This window comes from Protomyctophum bolini (assembly GCF_963924005.1).
Source record: "Protomyctophum bolini genome assembly, chromosome: 10".
NCBI lineage: Eukaryota > Metazoa > Chordata > Actinopteri > Myctophiformes > Myctophidae > Protomyctophum > Protomyctophum bolini.
In genome coordinates this window covers 6,473,041-6,489,617 of record NC_137871.1, presented here as the reverse complement: position 1 = coordinate 6,489,617, position 16,577 = coordinate 6,473,041, and the positions used below count along the sequence as shown (strand labels likewise).

Here is a 16,577-nt window from a genome sequence, read left to right as displayed (position 1 = left end):
GTGGAGTCACCACATAGCAGCAGCAAGTGTGTGTAGCCTACTGTGTACGTGTAGGCCTACAACGCAAGGGTTAACAACGCCAGTGGACAGACTGAAACCCGACACTAGGAAAGTGCAAATCCCCAAACTTGTTTTAAGTGGATCCGAGACATGTTAGACAGCTCCATTTAAAAGTAGTATTCCTGTGGGTGTCTATGATCTGCAATCCTCTTCGTCACACAACCAGCAACAAAGAGTGTTTTTGGTTACATTCGCCACCGCCCACCACGGAGTTGTGTTCATCATGTTTGGTAAATAATCAGCTGCGTCACAGACAGGCGAGCGCTGCACGTTTCTGCGCGAATGCTTTGGACATTTCCCATTATTGGAATGTATGGCTAATAGTCAGCAACTCAGCATGCCACATGCGTGAGTCATAAAGTATTAGTATTTTGAAAACAATGTGTAGCTCGAGCTGAGAAAGGGAATATTTCTTGCAGTGAGAGCAGCTGCAGTGCTATGGATTCAGTGCTGCTACTACTTCCTGAAGTCGTCTCACCTTTGCAGCCAGCCAGCAGGTGAGGTGCGCCGACATGACACCTGCGTGCGTCATGTGGTGTTTACGCACGCAGACGGTAGCGCTTCTCTCCTCGCCTCGGTAGAAGTTTTGGATCTATCCGCGTGGCGTGGAGGGACCGTGGTGACAATAACGGTGCTAATCCTAAACGTGAGTGCTCCCCGGATTAGGGCTGTTACAGTGCTTTCATTGTAGACAATTTGCAACAAGTGGATTGCCAGAATAACTGAAGTCAGACAGGCTACAGCTGTAGCCTATTTCCTTTCCCAGTATGGCGGAATACAGTGTTTGGAACGTGTTAGAAGAAGAAGAATTAGCTGTTTCCAGACAGATACACTCGTTAAAATGGAGGATCTAACTCTGTTGGACCTGCTTGAATGTTCTCTGTGTTTGGAGCGGCTGGATGTGTCGGCCAAGGTGTTCCCCTGCCAGCACACGTTCTGTAAACCCTGCCTGCAGCAGGAGGCGTTCTGCTCACCACCACCACAACAACAGCAACAGCAGCAGCAGCAGCAGCAGCAGGTGCTTCTCTGCTGTCCGGAGTGTCGCACTCCCGCCCAGGCCAGGTCAGTGGGGGAGCTCCCGGAGAACGTGCTGCTGGTAAGGCTCCTGGAGGGACTAGAGCAGCAGCAGGGCTCCATCATGGGACCCGGCCGGGGGGCCAGGCAGTCTGCTGCTGCCCGCTACACCCAGGTGCCCAACAACATGACTCTCAGGGAGGGTCAACAGCAGCAGCAGCAGGAGTCACCGAGCTCCCAGCACAGAGACAAACAGGGGGACAGTGAGGTGAGCGTGGAGGTCAAACACATTATGCAATGCATCTCAAACTGACACATCATCCCGACTAGCCTACCTATAGTACCTACTAACATTAGTGCTAATAACAACCATTTCAGTTAATTTTTTTTACAAATATTTACCAAACAATGTATTAATTTGTTTATAGAGGGTATGCGCGTGACATCATCAAACCCAGAGGTTACGCAGGAATGCCTACTGAGTGGCAAAAAACTAGTTTCTGGCCTTGACAGCCCATACAAACAAACAGAAAAGTCATATCTGATTGCATTAAACAATGTTAAACTCACTTTGCATGTTGCTTTGCCACTCGATGTGCCATTCACTTCAAGCATGCATACCCTCTATTGTAATTTACAGCTTACTATATTGATATCAAATTACATCTTGAGAAGGTTGACACATTCACTCAATACAATATTTCCACGAGTGTAGGAAGTGTTTTTTTGTTTGTTTATTTTTTGTTTAAGTAACAGTTACGTAGCTTTAATATATATTCTGATCATTGCAGATGAGTGTTTGTTCTGTGACGGGAGTATCCCTATATCTCTCCAGCTCTTTAGTAAACAGCTTGGGATACCAATTTCATCCAATCAGGAGGAGAGAGAACTCCTACAGATACACAGTACAAAAAAGAGAAATAAGTGTCAGTGACAAAACAAATAATTGAGCAGACGAAATCAAAACTGTCTGGAACACTATCAAATTTGAAGCGGCTCTCTTATGAGATTGGTGTCCCACCAGTATTTGCAGTTGACTAAAGAGCTGGAAAGACTGGAAGAACCCTGTTACTAAACAAACACTCAATAACAATGATTAATATTGGACTAACAAAAATAAATTTTGTTTTAACCAGAAAATATCACCTACACCGCCTTTAAAGTTTAAACCTATATTAATCATGGGCCATGGCAAGAACCAAACACACCTATTTTCTGCTTTCTAGTCTATACGTTTCCCACATTACTGTGAGCTCAGTACACACTCCCTTTAATCTCATAATAATTAGCTACTTGCTCCAGGGTGCTTCCACTGCGTCACCACAGAGACTAACTGCTGGCACAATGCGAGTTTGGTATTGAATATCGGGATGGCACAGTGATTGACACAATAAATTCAGTTTGTTTATGTTACTGTTGTTGTTTCTAACCTCCCCATTTAATCCCACTGGGAAGTTTGCCGGAGAAATGTACTTGAATATGTGTCACTATCTCAACAAAACCAACTGTAAAGGAGACTATAGGCTTCACTCTTTTTTGATAGTGTGGGATTTGGATGGTGGTTTTACCAGCATCCCTATTCTGGGGGTAACGAAAAAAACATCACAATACAACGTTTTGGGAGCTTAGGGCCGATTCATACTCCTATTTTAGAGCCGAATAAAAGTCGGTTCGGCTCTGTAGAGCCTACAATGTGACGTAATTTAAGGTTCGGAGGGGGGGGGGGGTACCGTCCTAAAGTCAGCTCTTCGGTGCTACTGAAAAATTCTGACGAGCCGAAATCATTTCGGCACTACAGCGCCGAAACAGCGGTAAAATAGGAGTATGAATCGGCCCTTAGATCGTCCCGACAGCTACAATTTAGGCATTTAGCAGATGCTGTCTTACCCAGAGCAAACTGCAATAAGCAAGGTAATCACATACATAGAATTAGCAGTTTCCGCTAAGATATTTGGTGTATGGGGATTGGGGGAAAACGAGCTGGCCGTATTATTACTAAGTATAGAGGGTATAAGCTTAGGTTAAGGTTATTATTTTGTTTTGGTTCTTAAAAAGCTTCATCTAGTCAGTTCACTAATGATCTGAGACAGACTAATTACTTGAAAGCTATATTTCCCCAACAGGGTCCCACACAGGAACATTGGGTCATTATATTCTTTCATCTACGCTGCCATTTGAGCATTAATTAACACAACACCAAGATGAAGTGCCCTCTAATAACCTCCCTGGAGGACCGAGTCATGCAAGCTCATTACTCTTAATAAATGTTAGTAAATCAAACTGTGCTGCTTATGTTTTTTTATTTGTGGGATGAAAAACATATATTTGTTTTGCAGGACAATATCCCTTTTTAGTCTGATACTTCTGATAATTAAGTTACTAAATCACATTAAAAGTGCTGTTAAATTAAGTGTTAAATAGCTCTATATTCTAATAGTAAATCATTAAACGTCAATCAATTTCATCCAATCATGAGAGCTCTTGTAATACAGGATACAGTGAAGCTTATACAGTGAAGGATACAGTGAAACTTTGCGGGATTAACAAAAAACGGTTATTAGACATAGACAGTTTATTAATGATATGTCAGATATTTCGGATTGCATCATCACTATAAATTAAACATGACAATTTAACAGCCCAGAGATTATCACAAATTTCAGAATGGCTAATGTGAAAGGGTGCCACTTCTTCTTACGCCTTGAATGGCAATTGGATGATTTGAGGCATTTTGTTCAAAACATTTGTTTTGCAAAAATCCATCTGCTGGCCAATGTGAAAAGGGTGGGATTTATTCCTCAGCCTAGGAGGAAAGTCCGTGAAAGATTTCACGTAAATTGCATGCTGCGTTCATGATTTGAGGCAATTTGTTCCAAAAATGTGTTTAGCAAAAATCCACCTGTTGGTGGCACTATAACAGGCCAATGTGAAAAGGGTGGGATTTATTCCTCAGCCTAGTAGGAAAGTCTGTGAAAGATTTCACGTAAATTGCACGCTGCGTTCATGATTTGAGGCTTTTTGTTCAAAACGGGCCAATTCTGCCAAATTTGAAAGCCAATGTTAGCCAATTAGGATGGAATATGAAATATCGGACAGATCCGTCTTGAACCACATGACTATAGAGATAGTGTGAAACGATTTGCAGGATTTTTGGACAGAATCTGGAGGAGTAATATAATTTTATTTTTCAAAAGTCGGCCTCCTGGTGGCTCTATAACAGGCCGTTCTGGAAAATTTGGGGCAGAGGTTCATCGTTGGCATCCAGGGAGTGTGTGTGCAAAATTTGGCATCGACCGGGTTAACGGTGCCGGAGATTAGCTGTACACAGACAGACGGACAGACACACACGGACACACAGACGGAGTGCAAAACATACTCTCTCCCCATGCCTTCGGCCTGGTGGAGACAAAAATGATTCAAGAAAGCCAGTGAGATCAGTGTGAGGAATGGAATGTTTTATATTCAAAGTATTGACTCATTTCTCAGACAAGCTATCAATGCAGAAAGAGAGAACAACACAATGACATTTAAGCTCTTCACTGATTAGTATCTACAGGGATGTGTGTGTGTATGTGTGTCTGTGTTTTGTCTTCATTGTATTTGAAGGACTGGGGCCTTTTGCTAATGTTCTGCACAAGGCTTATGTGAGTTGTTTTGGCCTGCTGCTATCTCCCCGTCTCTCTCATTCTTGTTGGTAAATGTCCTTTCCAAAGTGCCTGGTCTCACTTTGTTACTATAGAAGTAGGTCAAACCCCAAGTTTTGTGTTTCACTCAAGGGAAATGCAATTGTATTGGCGAGCCACTATTTGTTTTATATCTGACATCATGGGAAAGAGTAGCCCAGGGTCCCTTTGGTACCTTGCTGCTTCTCTGCCCAAATGCAGCAGATTGTATTTTCATCTTGATTTTTAAGAATTTGTGAACACTATGGGCTGTATTTTGCGTGTCTTAAGTACCAGGTCTTATTACCTAACTTGAGTAAACTAAAGACCTGGAGGCGTGATCAATGCTCTTTGGCCACTCAGAATAGCCAAATGGCATTGATCACGCCTCCAGGTCTTTAGTTTGCGGACAAGTTGTGGGCCTATTACTTAACTTAAGACCTGGAGGCGTGGTCAATGCTCTTTGGCCACTCGGAATAGCCAAATGGCATTGATCACGCCTCCAGGTCTTAAAGTTAAGTAATAAGACCTGGTACGTAAGACACGCAAAATACAGCCCAATGTGTGCGACACATAACTTATGGTATCAAAGATATCTCGTAAAGTTTTCCTTTTGCATTCAGATGATTTATTTTGTATATTATGATATATACAGTACTTGGCGATACGCCGAAGCAAGAATAACCAATCCACAAGCTTACAGTGTGTTGCATTGTGACGAGTTGGGAGCTTATATACTGTAGATATGCCATGCCACATTGTGACGCGTTGAGAGCTTGTAGAGCTATATTATTGTTATAAGATTTTGGACATTGTTCACCTACTAACGACACGCCCCGAAATAGGAAGGGCCGGTTGTTGAAATGTGCTATACAAATAAACGTTGCCTTGCCTTTACACAGCCAATTAAAAAAACATGTGCTATTATTTTCGTGCCGTGTGCAGGTTGTTACCAGAGCTTTGCACAACCACGGACGAGGCGGCGGCGGCGGCATGGGAGAGCTGGTCCTCAGCACTGCGAACACCGCCGCCACCAACCCGAGACAGAAGATGGAGGAGAGCAGTGGGCCAGGCGCTGCCAACTTGTTGCAGGACGTCAGCCTGACGCCTCAGTCCCAGCCGCTGGCTCTTTGCAGGGCCTTGTCGGACTTCAATCCCAGCACTAGTATGGACCAGGAGGATTACAAATACTGCCTGAGGTTCCTCAAGGTTCGTCTCCCTCTGTATTGTGTAACTTAACCCGATACTTCCACGAGGAAAAGCGGACAAGTTGAGAGTCTGTGTGCCATGTTTACAATGCAGGGAGCATCAGGAGGCTAGAATAATAGGACTTCCTGTTCAGAGCGGTATATTTAACTCCAGGGACACTCCACACCTACATCAGGCATGCTGCAATTTTTTGGAGAGAGAGAAAGGGGTAAAAGGCATGTGAAGGCCATTGTGCACTAAAAACCAGCACAGCACCTACGGTCTCAAGTGTGTTTAAAAGACCATTGTCTGTGAAACCACCTAAAAGTGCAAAATATCATTGCAAGTGCAAGCTAGTTGAGAGAGAGAGAGAGAGAGAGAGAGAGAGAGAGAGAGAGAGAGAGAGAGAGGCGACACCAAATTCTGCATCATGCTCGTGTGTTCAAGCACACCCGAACGAATATGTACAATGGTGTTATTTCATAATGTCTGTTGCTTTCTTTCTCCTGTTCCCTGCTTGAAAGGAACAGAACACCCACAGGACGGTGGAGCCAGGGGCATAGTGGCACAGGAAGACCTCCACTTCGCATCGCTACTTAGCGCAAAGGACTTTCTGAAGGAGTTACATAAGGACCTTAGTGTTCCATTAAAGCACATCTGAGAGCTGGTCAGAAGGGTTTGAGAGAGAGAGAGAGAGAGAGACAGGGAGAGAGAGAAATGTACTGGGCCTTACAGAAATAACGGCAGTTGATGTCACATGGTGCGTGCGTGGGTGCAGTTTATTTTGAGGGGGGGGGGGGGGGGTGCTTAAGACTAGGGCTATTTCTATTCCAAACATGTTCTCTTTTCTTTCTTTTTATAACTCCATTCAATCTAAATTCACGCCCCCTCTGTGTCTCCTTCTACCACTGCCCCCACCCCCCCCCCCCCTATCTCTCTCCCTCTCTCATCTCATCCTCCCCCGTTCCTCTCCTGTCATCCTGGTTTGCAGGGAGACATCCTTACTGTCGTCAGACGGGTGGATGAACACTGGATTGAAGCGAAACTTGGAGACAAAGTTGGGATTCTCCCTCTACAGTTTACGGAGGTTTGTTTGTTTGTTTGTTTGTTTCTTTGTTTCTTTTGTTCGTTCTTTCTTTCTTTCTTTCTTTCTTTCTTTCTTTCTTTCTTTCTTTCTTTCTTTCTTTCTTTCTTTCTTTCTGTCTTTCTGTCTTTCTTTCCGTGTCTTTCTTTCTCTGTCCATGTAGTACGTTGACAGTGAGTGGTATACTGTATGTAATGTGCGTTGCAGATTGCGTGGGCTGATGCCGTTTGACGCTATATGCCTCCAGCAACAAATACAACTGTACGTGTTAGTGTCGATGCTGGACGCGTGGGTCACTGCCGGAGCGTTTTCGCGCTCAAACCTTTTTGCTTCATCCATAAAATGTCAGTGGCGCACAGCGGCGTGCTGAGGCACAGCGCTGCCTGCAGCCCCTCCTTGGTGTGTGACTACGAGGTTTACTCAGGCTCCCAGAGCTTGCTTAGGTTGCCGACTGTCACTCGTTTTCCTCTCAGAAAAGAATGTCATCCTCGTCAAAGAATTTAGAGATTTTTTTTAACTGCTTTTTAAGCAGTCGAGCTCTATCAGATCTTGTGACTCGGCTTGTGGATCGTCTATATATTCGGGGGAAGATATTTGGTGTAGAGGGAAACAACTAGAGGATCTAATATTCTGTCGAGTCCTGGAGGACCCTGCTCAACTTCGCAAGCATATAGGCTTTTAAGTGGTTAATGCGCCTTCTTCAGATGTTTGACTTCTTCTTCACGTCCTTTCTCTTCTCTTCGCCGTGTTGTTTTCCTCCTCCTCTTCTCAGCTTTCTCCTCCCATGCGTCTCCTTGTCTGTCTTCTCTCTTAACAGCAACCCTCTCAACCTTGTTCCTCATCTTCCTCTACTCTGCTCTCATCTTTCATCGTCCTGCTCTCCTCTCCTCTCTCCTCTCTCCTCTCCCCCTCACTCTGTGCCTCTCTCGGCATGTCGAGGCAGTGGAGCGTGAGGACACAGTAATGCTTTCTCTGCTTGGGTGGCGTAACAACACATCACTGTAGGGAGTGCGAGCATTAACCCTGTCCTGCCCGACGGTCTGGCATCTCTACAGTCTCATTTCTCTGCCATCTTGCCGTCATCGTTCCCACCGCCGCCTCTCGGCCTGGCCGTTCGTAGTCGTCGCGCTCGAACCTGATCGACAAAGTTGCATGGGTTTGTGAGGTAGTTGTATGGCCTTCGTTATTGTTTAACTTAGAATATAAGTTGTCGGGTGAAGGGGTGAGCGAAGTAGTTAGTGTGTGGTTGGTTAAGAAGTTTGTGTGTTATTTTTGTGAACCGGGGGATATGTTCTCTTTTTGTCCTGTTCTCTTTTAGCCCGAAGAGAACAGGTAGAGGTGAAGTGAAGTAGCTGGATGACCTTGGTTGTTTTTTTTTTAGCTGAGCAAAGAAGCCATCCGTTGACGCGTCTTCTTCTATTCTCTTTCAGCCAAACTCGGCGGCTGTCAAACTCCTGGAGGGTAAGAGCAGGAAGGGGAGGGACTCGTCGGAATGCAGCCAGCGAAACGGAAGTGGGAGCAAGGACAAGGCCGCTGACGCGCCCGACAGGACCAACCATTTCGGAGTCCTTCAACTCCCGGCAAAGACTCCCACTATCAACGCTCTGCCTCCTCCCCCCAGCCAGGGGAAACAGTCGGGCGTTGTTGGCAGCAGTGCCATCTACCAGACGGCCAACAGCTGCACCTTCAACGGCCTGCAGGGCCCGACGCCCCACCCCTCCGCGGCTCCGGCCAACCACGGCCTTGCTCCGCCCTCCAGGGTGACCTGCCAGCACGTGAAGGGCCGCTCCTCCGACGGGACGCACAGACACCTGTCACAGGTGAGTCCATTCTTGTGGAAATCAGAAAAAAAGAGCAGGGCCTATACTACGTCTTTATAATGATTAGTGAAGCTAAAATCCTTGGAAGGGTTCTCTTTGGTCCAAAATAGGAAACCTCTAAAGTCAAGAAGAAAAGGATTCCAAGGCACTCTTCAGTCTTCACGATGTAAAAAGAAAAAAAAGGTTTAATAAAGCAGGCTAGTTCCCTCATTGAACAAAAAAAACCAGCATGCCTACATATTTTGGGCCTCAGGGCAAACATGAAGCCTTCCTTATCGTGTCAGTCACGGAGGTTCAAGATGCCCCTTTGGTTCGAGTTCCTTCCTGTTTTGTTTGCTTTACCTCGTCGTTTTCCATCTTCCATCCATTGGTTCAGACTGTGGCGTGTGGATTTCCTTTAGTGACTCTTTTGTCTCCCTCTATTTGTTCTAATGGAACACGCCATGTTATTAAAAAAAAAAAGACCTGACCTGTTTTGTCCGTGATAATGAATGTTTTCATCAGTCACTACTAGAGAGAGAACAGGGAGGGAAGCATTACACTAGGTTCCAGGAATGAGTGCAGAGGGAAAGACATCGCCCTTGTGTTTCTGTTCGCCGTTACATGACTAACAGGCTCACATGGAGACAGACGCGGAGGCCTGTACGACTGAACGATGGAGCGATAAAGAGGGTCAGAGATAGAGGTGAGTGGAAGGAGGCAGGAGCCACAGATTTTAATCGGCATTGGGAAGTTAGCCTGGTTTCCTCCCCCCCCCACACAGGAGATAAAGAGGGGAGAGATAAGGACTATAGGCGGAGTGTTTGATTAGCTGTCATACTGTTAACCAATTTAGGCCTGACGTCGAAATTTAAAAAAATATATTATATTTTTTTTCTCCATATCAGTGGTTCTCAATATTTCATGTCAAGGACCCCAGAAACTATATGTATTTGGCCGCCGACCCCCATCTGAAAATATGTAGTTCCATAGGGACCTCCCCAGAAGCAAAGATTTGAGTTAAAATCGTTCCTTCTGAAAAAATACATATTCCAAATTTGTGACACATTTTCACGATTTTTCAAAAAATAGCAGACCTACAAGCTCGTAGCGCGCCACGAGCTTGTAGATCTGCTATTTTTCAATAGCTAAATTATAACGTAATGTTTAAAACACCAAAAGGGGCTCCCGCCCAAAATGGGTTAATTTGCAAATTAGTCGAGGTGAATGAGGTTTGGATGGAAGAGAGACCGTTGGCAGACATCATTCAGAACCAATGATAAAATATTGCAGACTGAAGTCTAGTGTCTAATGAATACCTCTGAAAAACCAGAAGAGCAAAAAAAAGACTGACAAGCTCCCCTTGCTCTGCACTTGTCTGTTCTTGCCTGATGGATCTTTCTGCTGTAACGTCTGTAAAACATATCCATTGGAAGCAGGCTTTTTAAAAGCCAGAGGTTGAAGCTTTGTAGGATAACAAAATGTGTGGTCATGTTTTACGAAGTTGATTTAAGGCCTCCCTCCGAGTATGAGGATGAAATGCCAACACAAGTCACACATGCTTACAGTATTTATTTAGTAATGTCCACATTCATCACCTTGTGCCGGTGATACAATGTGTATTATTATACACACAGTGCATCTATCACCTCTCACAGGGCTGATGAATGTGTGCATTGAACCATGCTGGGCAGTTGCATAAGTAGCCTTGCCGAGCCATGAGGCCTATAGGGCAGGAGCCTATCTCCTGTTTCTGTAGCGTGAGGCAGCTTGATGTACAAGTACACCCCCTGGACATGACGCTAGTATGTCGCAGGGACTTGGGGCCGATTCATGCTCCTATTTTACCGCTGTTTCGGCGCTGTAGTGCCGAAATGATTTCGGCTCGTCAGAAAATTTCAGTAGCACCGAAGAGGCGACTTTAGGACGGTACCCGCCCCCCCGAACCTCAAATGACGTCACATTGTAGGCTCTACAGCGCCGAACCGACTTTTATTCGGCTCTAAAATAGGAGTATGAATCGGCCCTTACCCCCAATCCAAACCTTGATGCCGAGTGTCAAGCAGGGAGGCACTGGGTCCCAGTCTTTGGTATGACCCGGCCCGGGGATTGAACCCCAACCTCCCAGTCTCAAGGCGGACACTCTAACCACAAGGCCACTGAGCTGGTTGGGCAGTTGCATGCCATGACTGAAATAAACAATTCAGCAAAATCGGGGCTAATGTTCAATATATTTTAGCACCATGTTTTGTTCTTTTAATAAGAATGGATCAAATGAGTCTCTCATTAATGGCAGGGAGTATACCATGAAAATGCACACCTTCCATTTGAACCTTTTTATGCGTCTACAAAACTGTCCTTTCATGCCAATCAGAACTAAATGACTGTGTAGTGTTTGTCACAAGCAGGTTAATGTCAGGGTAAGGCTGGGGCGTTTCCTGTATACGAGTGTCTGCCGAGCATTCATCTTGAACCGAAAGTGTTGCCAAACGACCTGCCCTGATACGACGGTTTCCTTTTGAGGAGATAATTCACATGTCTGCCCTGCAATTATACTGTTCACTGTATAATGGCAGCCTGCGAAAGGGAGAGGGACAGGCAAAACGGAGGAGGAGGAGGAGGAGGAAGGAAGAGGAGGGGGACTAGACTGGAGAGGAAGGGCAAGAAGGTGGAACATTGGGTCAATGGGGTGGGGGCCCGGGGGTATGCAGGGTTTGAAGTTAAAGCTGCAATCTGGAACTCATTTTAACCACTTAAGCTTTATACTTTGTCATGGAAGAATAGCGAAAGTATCTGACCTACAGGCGCGTATTGATTATATTTGCTTGCCAATTTTTTGAAAGGTTTCGCTTATAATGACATGGCCAAAACAGCATAAGTCCGGCAGCCAAGATGCTTCTTTTGTTTAAAGTGGGACATTTGGTATATCGTTTTTTTTATTGGCCCTAAAATATTGTATATATTATGTACTGTATATATTGTAATATATACAGTACATAACATTCATGAATTCACTTGCTGACCGGCTATCCGTATTGATCAATGTTTTTATTGGGGGGATATATACTGTATGTGACCAGACCATTGACTACCTACAGTATATAAGGCAAGATACAAAAACACTCATTGGGCTAAAAACAGCCATAGCCAAATGAGCCCAAAATGTGCTGACCTCATCACATTTGTGATGACGACTATGGCCGTTTTTAGCCCAAGGAGTGTTTTTTTTTTGCGCAAAACTAATGCTTCACATGGTACTTAAAGCTTAATGAATTTTTGACATCTTTGCCTTTATATAGGTTGTTAAGGTATGGTCACACATAAACACCTAAAAAGAAAATGGCTCAATACCGACAGCCGGGTCAGCAAGTGGATTCATGAATATATAATATGTATATATACTATATAGACAATACTATATAGACAATATTTTATGCCAATAAAAAAAACTATATACCAAATTTCCCACTCCAGTCCACAGCACACCCCCGGCTGCCGGACTATATATAGACCGAATGTTAATACAAACTACATCTGCAGTGGTTGGCCGTGTGTGGTGTCCCTGCTCTTCCATTGACACATTTAGGCCCTTATTTATCAACGCGGTGTACACCCAAAATTAGGTGTACACCGGGTGTACACCTAATTTTGGGTGTACACCGCGTTGATAAATAAGGGCCTTAGACCCTGGTATCGCCCGGTTCGGACACCTACACAACACTGCTTTACAAGTAGTACTGCCTGAAACAATATCTCTCCGATGCCCTCCGGGCAGATAAGTAGAATGGTTGTCTCTGGGTCGGGCGGGGGGACCTGGGACCTGTGGGTAGGACATGAGAGTTTTCGGATTGCAGCTTTAAGAAAGGAACTAAATTATGGAGTTTGGAGAGGCGGGGGGGGGGGGGGGGGGGGTGACGGTACAAGACACAGGAAAATAAAGAAAATAATGTATAGCTGGGAAATGGAGAGAGAGAGAGAGAGAGAGAGGCATGGAGAAGAGGGAGTCTCTCTGCTTATCTCTCTCATGGCGATGCTGATGAGTCACTGGCTGGGGTTGGCTTACATAACGGACCCCTTCTATCTCCTCCTTCCTCTTCACTGAGCAAGTAACATCATCACCCCGGCCAGTAATAGACGACAAGCCCGGGTTCCTTTCCGTGCGGAAGTTTCTCTCACTCTAAAAGGGGGGACAGGACTCCTCGCCATTGGCCAAGCCAGCATGTGTGTTTTATTTATTTTTTTCCTTTATTTTTTGTAGATCTATTCATAGACGTGCTTCCCATCACCTCTCTCAGCTGTGCAATCTGCCGCTGAGTTTGAAATACTGCTTCTATTGTGAATTATTAACAGAGTTGTGTACTGTATTATAAAACACAGCATGGGTGAAGGAGCCAGAATAATATGTAGACTAATAATTGCATTTTTTTACAAACCGTGTACACATTTATTGAGGTCGACGTCTCTCAGTGAGTGTTAAAAGGGTCCCTGGCTAATAAGACAAATGTGTCTTAAAACACTATACAACACCATCAATATTTTATTTATTTCGTAAATAAAGAATCTATCACTCTATAGAGCGTCGCAGTCCCGCCCCCTTTCAGAACGGCGAGTGGCCCAGGAAATGATTCTCCATTCATTTTCTCCATAGGCTTTTCAAAAAGTATTTATTTAAAGACGGTCACGCCGCGGACAAAGCCAACTCGGATCATGACAAATCATGACAATGAACACAATGTTTTGGGCGGATCAAATAATTTATAAGAAGAAAAACAAAACAAATAGTGTTGTCTCCTGCCTTTATTTTCTTCTTTCTAATGATTTGATCGGCACAAAATATTGTGTTCGTTGTCATGATTTGTCACGATCCGAGTTGGCTTTGTCTTTAAATAAATACTTTTTGAAAAGCCTATGGAGAAAATGAATGGAGAATCATTTCCTGGGCCACTCGCCGTTCTGAAAGGGGGCGGGACTGCGACGCTCTATAGGAAGTGCTCCTGTCGCAAGTTGATGAAGTCATATGTCTGTGAAGATGAATATCCTTCGGGACAATAAAGATTATTAATATGTGTGGTCCAGCCCTATGGAATGTATGGAATGCATGTGCTAATAAAAAACAACTTAATACTTCCTAAAGTTAATATGAGCATCAAAGCAATATTTTAAATACGTTTTTATTAGCACATGCATTCCATACATTCCATAGGGCTGGACCACACATGGACATATGACATCATCAACTTGCGACAGGAGCGGTTCCTATTGAGTGAAAGATTCTCTATTTCTGAAATAAATAAAATATTGAAGGTGTTTTTATTTTATTTTTTTTATTTTAGTTATGGAGGGCAAGTATAATGTTTTAAGGCGTATTTGTGTTATTAGCCAGGGATAATTTTAAGAGATGAGTGCAGTCCTGAAAGAAACAACTAAATCAGCTCGTAATTTAAATTTCTAATCGATACCGGTTCTGACTGTTGCATAAGTGATCATACAGTAACGGCTATCATTGTATGATTGGTGATGATGCAACACAAAATGTCACAAAAACTCCGGAAGCAGTAATTGAATGAGTTTGGTTTTTCCAGTCACAGCCGTACAAGTTTTGAACTAATGGTAACCCTGTGCGGCACAACCTGTCGCCCAGGTTGTGCCTAAACCCTAACCTTGAACTTCACAAAAACTGTCTAAACCTATAAACCCTAACGCTAACATCACAAACACTATGCCTAACCCTAACTTTAACCCTAACCTCACAGAAACTATGCCTAACCTAACCTAACCTCAAAACCACTTCCACCTGGGCGAAACACCGGCGAAAAGAGAGAGAGTCCGGATTAATTAGTCTTCTACATCTATAAATCTCTGCCGTCTGTCTGTCTGGAGAATTGTCCCACTGATAGACTTCAAACTGTGCATGCCCATCACCGAGGACCTGAAGGAGTTATTCAAGCAGACGCAGAGATCTCTATATATGGGCGTGAAATGGATACAGACCGACAGACAGAGAGCTACCGTCCGTCCCTGTTTGTGTCCCTTTCTTACGCCCATATATGGAGACACATGAGGGACAACCACCGCCGATCCGACACGCATCACTCCATCGGGTCATCAGCCATACGTGTGCCGAGTTAGACATTGACTGAGCATATCTCTTTCTGTACACCTAGGTAGATATTACATGGATAGTGATGAATGTTATGTTCTTCATATCTGTCATATTGTCGTGCTTGTTGTTTCAGTTGTTAACCCATTCTGACCTGAGATCAGATTCATACGAGGTTTCCACTGGACACACACTGGTCTGATTAACCCATTCTGACCTGAGATCAGATTCTAAAAATGTCAGTCGTTCTTCGATTTTTCAAAAATAGCAGACCTACAAGCTCGTAGCGCGCCACTCGGTGGCGCGCTACGAGCTTGTAGATCTGCTATTTTTCAATAGCTAAAGCATAACATGATGCTAACACTGAAATGGGTTCCCGTTCAGAATGGGTTAAAGATAGCCACCAGACCTCAATGACGTTTAATTTGGGATAGTGCCGTGACACACTGGGTGACATGCCGGGTCACTGTCTGTTTGTGTTTTGTGATGACAAAAGACCGGAACAGAAATGACAGATGACATAATGGACCGATAGATGCGAAGACATGACGACGTTGAAAGGTTGGAGTCAGTCAAGCCATTTCAGTTCTTTCTCTGTCTCCTCACAAAGGAAAGCTGTCATGTCTCCGGGACATTCAGTAATAATAATACAGTAGCACGTTAACTCGATCTCCTGTTACTTCCGCCTCATGTCACTACTTCACAGCATCTTCATTAGGACCTTTTGTGTTCCTCTTGGGTACAGTGTGAATATAATGCAACCTACTTGTGGGAGAGCCTAAAGGGTTAATGGTACCGTAACTGTACAGAGTGGGTTCTCTGTCTGCAGAAGAGCATTAACCACTTTATCGCTATATACACTACTTACAGTAGTTGACCGGAGTCCCCCACGGGTCTACAGTAGTAGGTCCCATCCTTTTTTACATTTTTATTTAAGTTTCAAATCACAACAAGTCGTCTCAAGACACTTTACATAAGCAGAAAACAAACAAAGATCCACCCAGAGCAAGCAATATTGCGACAGTGGTAACGGAAAACTCCAATGATATTCTGAAGTTGTCCTATACAAAAAATGCCTAATAAAAACAGTATTAAAAAAAAAGAAAGAAAGACAATAGAAGAAAGATAGACAGGGTAATAGATGCAGGCAAATACAAGTAGTAGCAATAACAACAAGAAGTAACAATTTCCCCCCTCTACACCAGGGGTTTTCAACTGATTGTGAACCCACCACCCTGACAGAATCAACCTGTCTCAGGTGGGGATATGGACTAAGATTTGTGCTTTTGTAATCCCATGTGTATACATCCCACCGTTTCTCAACCAATGGTCCATTGACCACTAATCATTTCCTAATAATGAGGAATCAACCAGACAATCCGGTGCACTTCACCCTTTTGAGATTCTAACTCCCTTTTTCCGTTGAATTGACCTCCAACTTCAGTAAATGACTACATGTTTCTCAAGTAGTGGATTTTTTTTAAAATCAAATCTCTACATCACTAAATGAATGGTCAGGGACCACATGCAATACTTCCACAGACCGCCAGCCGTTCACAGACCACCTGTTGAAAACCCTTGCTCTACACCAAATATATTCCCCCCCACATTTAAGTCAAATGTTCACACCAGAATAGGGACACTAGGTTTTCAAGCGGTTTATAAATTAA

At 44.1% G+C, this 16,577-nt stretch overlaps 1 protein-coding gene across 1 annotated transcript in view; it reads left to right on the top strand.

Moving 5' to 3' along the window:
• Positions 1 to 346: 346 nt before the first annotated feature.
• LOC308322038 (E3 ubiquitin-protein ligase SH3RF2-like) overlaps positions 347 to 16,577 on the top strand; it is a 31,486-nt gene continuing 15,255 nt past the window's right edge. Inside the window, exons 1-4 of the mRNA XM_080773221.1 lie at positions 347 to 1,342; positions 5,682 to 5,945; positions 6,916 to 7,011; positions 8,439 to 8,828. Coding sequence (XP_080629347.1) covers positions 902 to 1,342; positions 5,682 to 5,945; positions 6,916 to 7,011; positions 8,439 to 8,828 — 1,191 coding nt within the window. The 5' untranslated portion in view covers positions 347 to 901. The remainder of the gene's footprint in view (positions 1,343 to 5,681; positions 5,946 to 6,915; positions 7,012 to 8,438; positions 8,829 to 16,577) is intronic.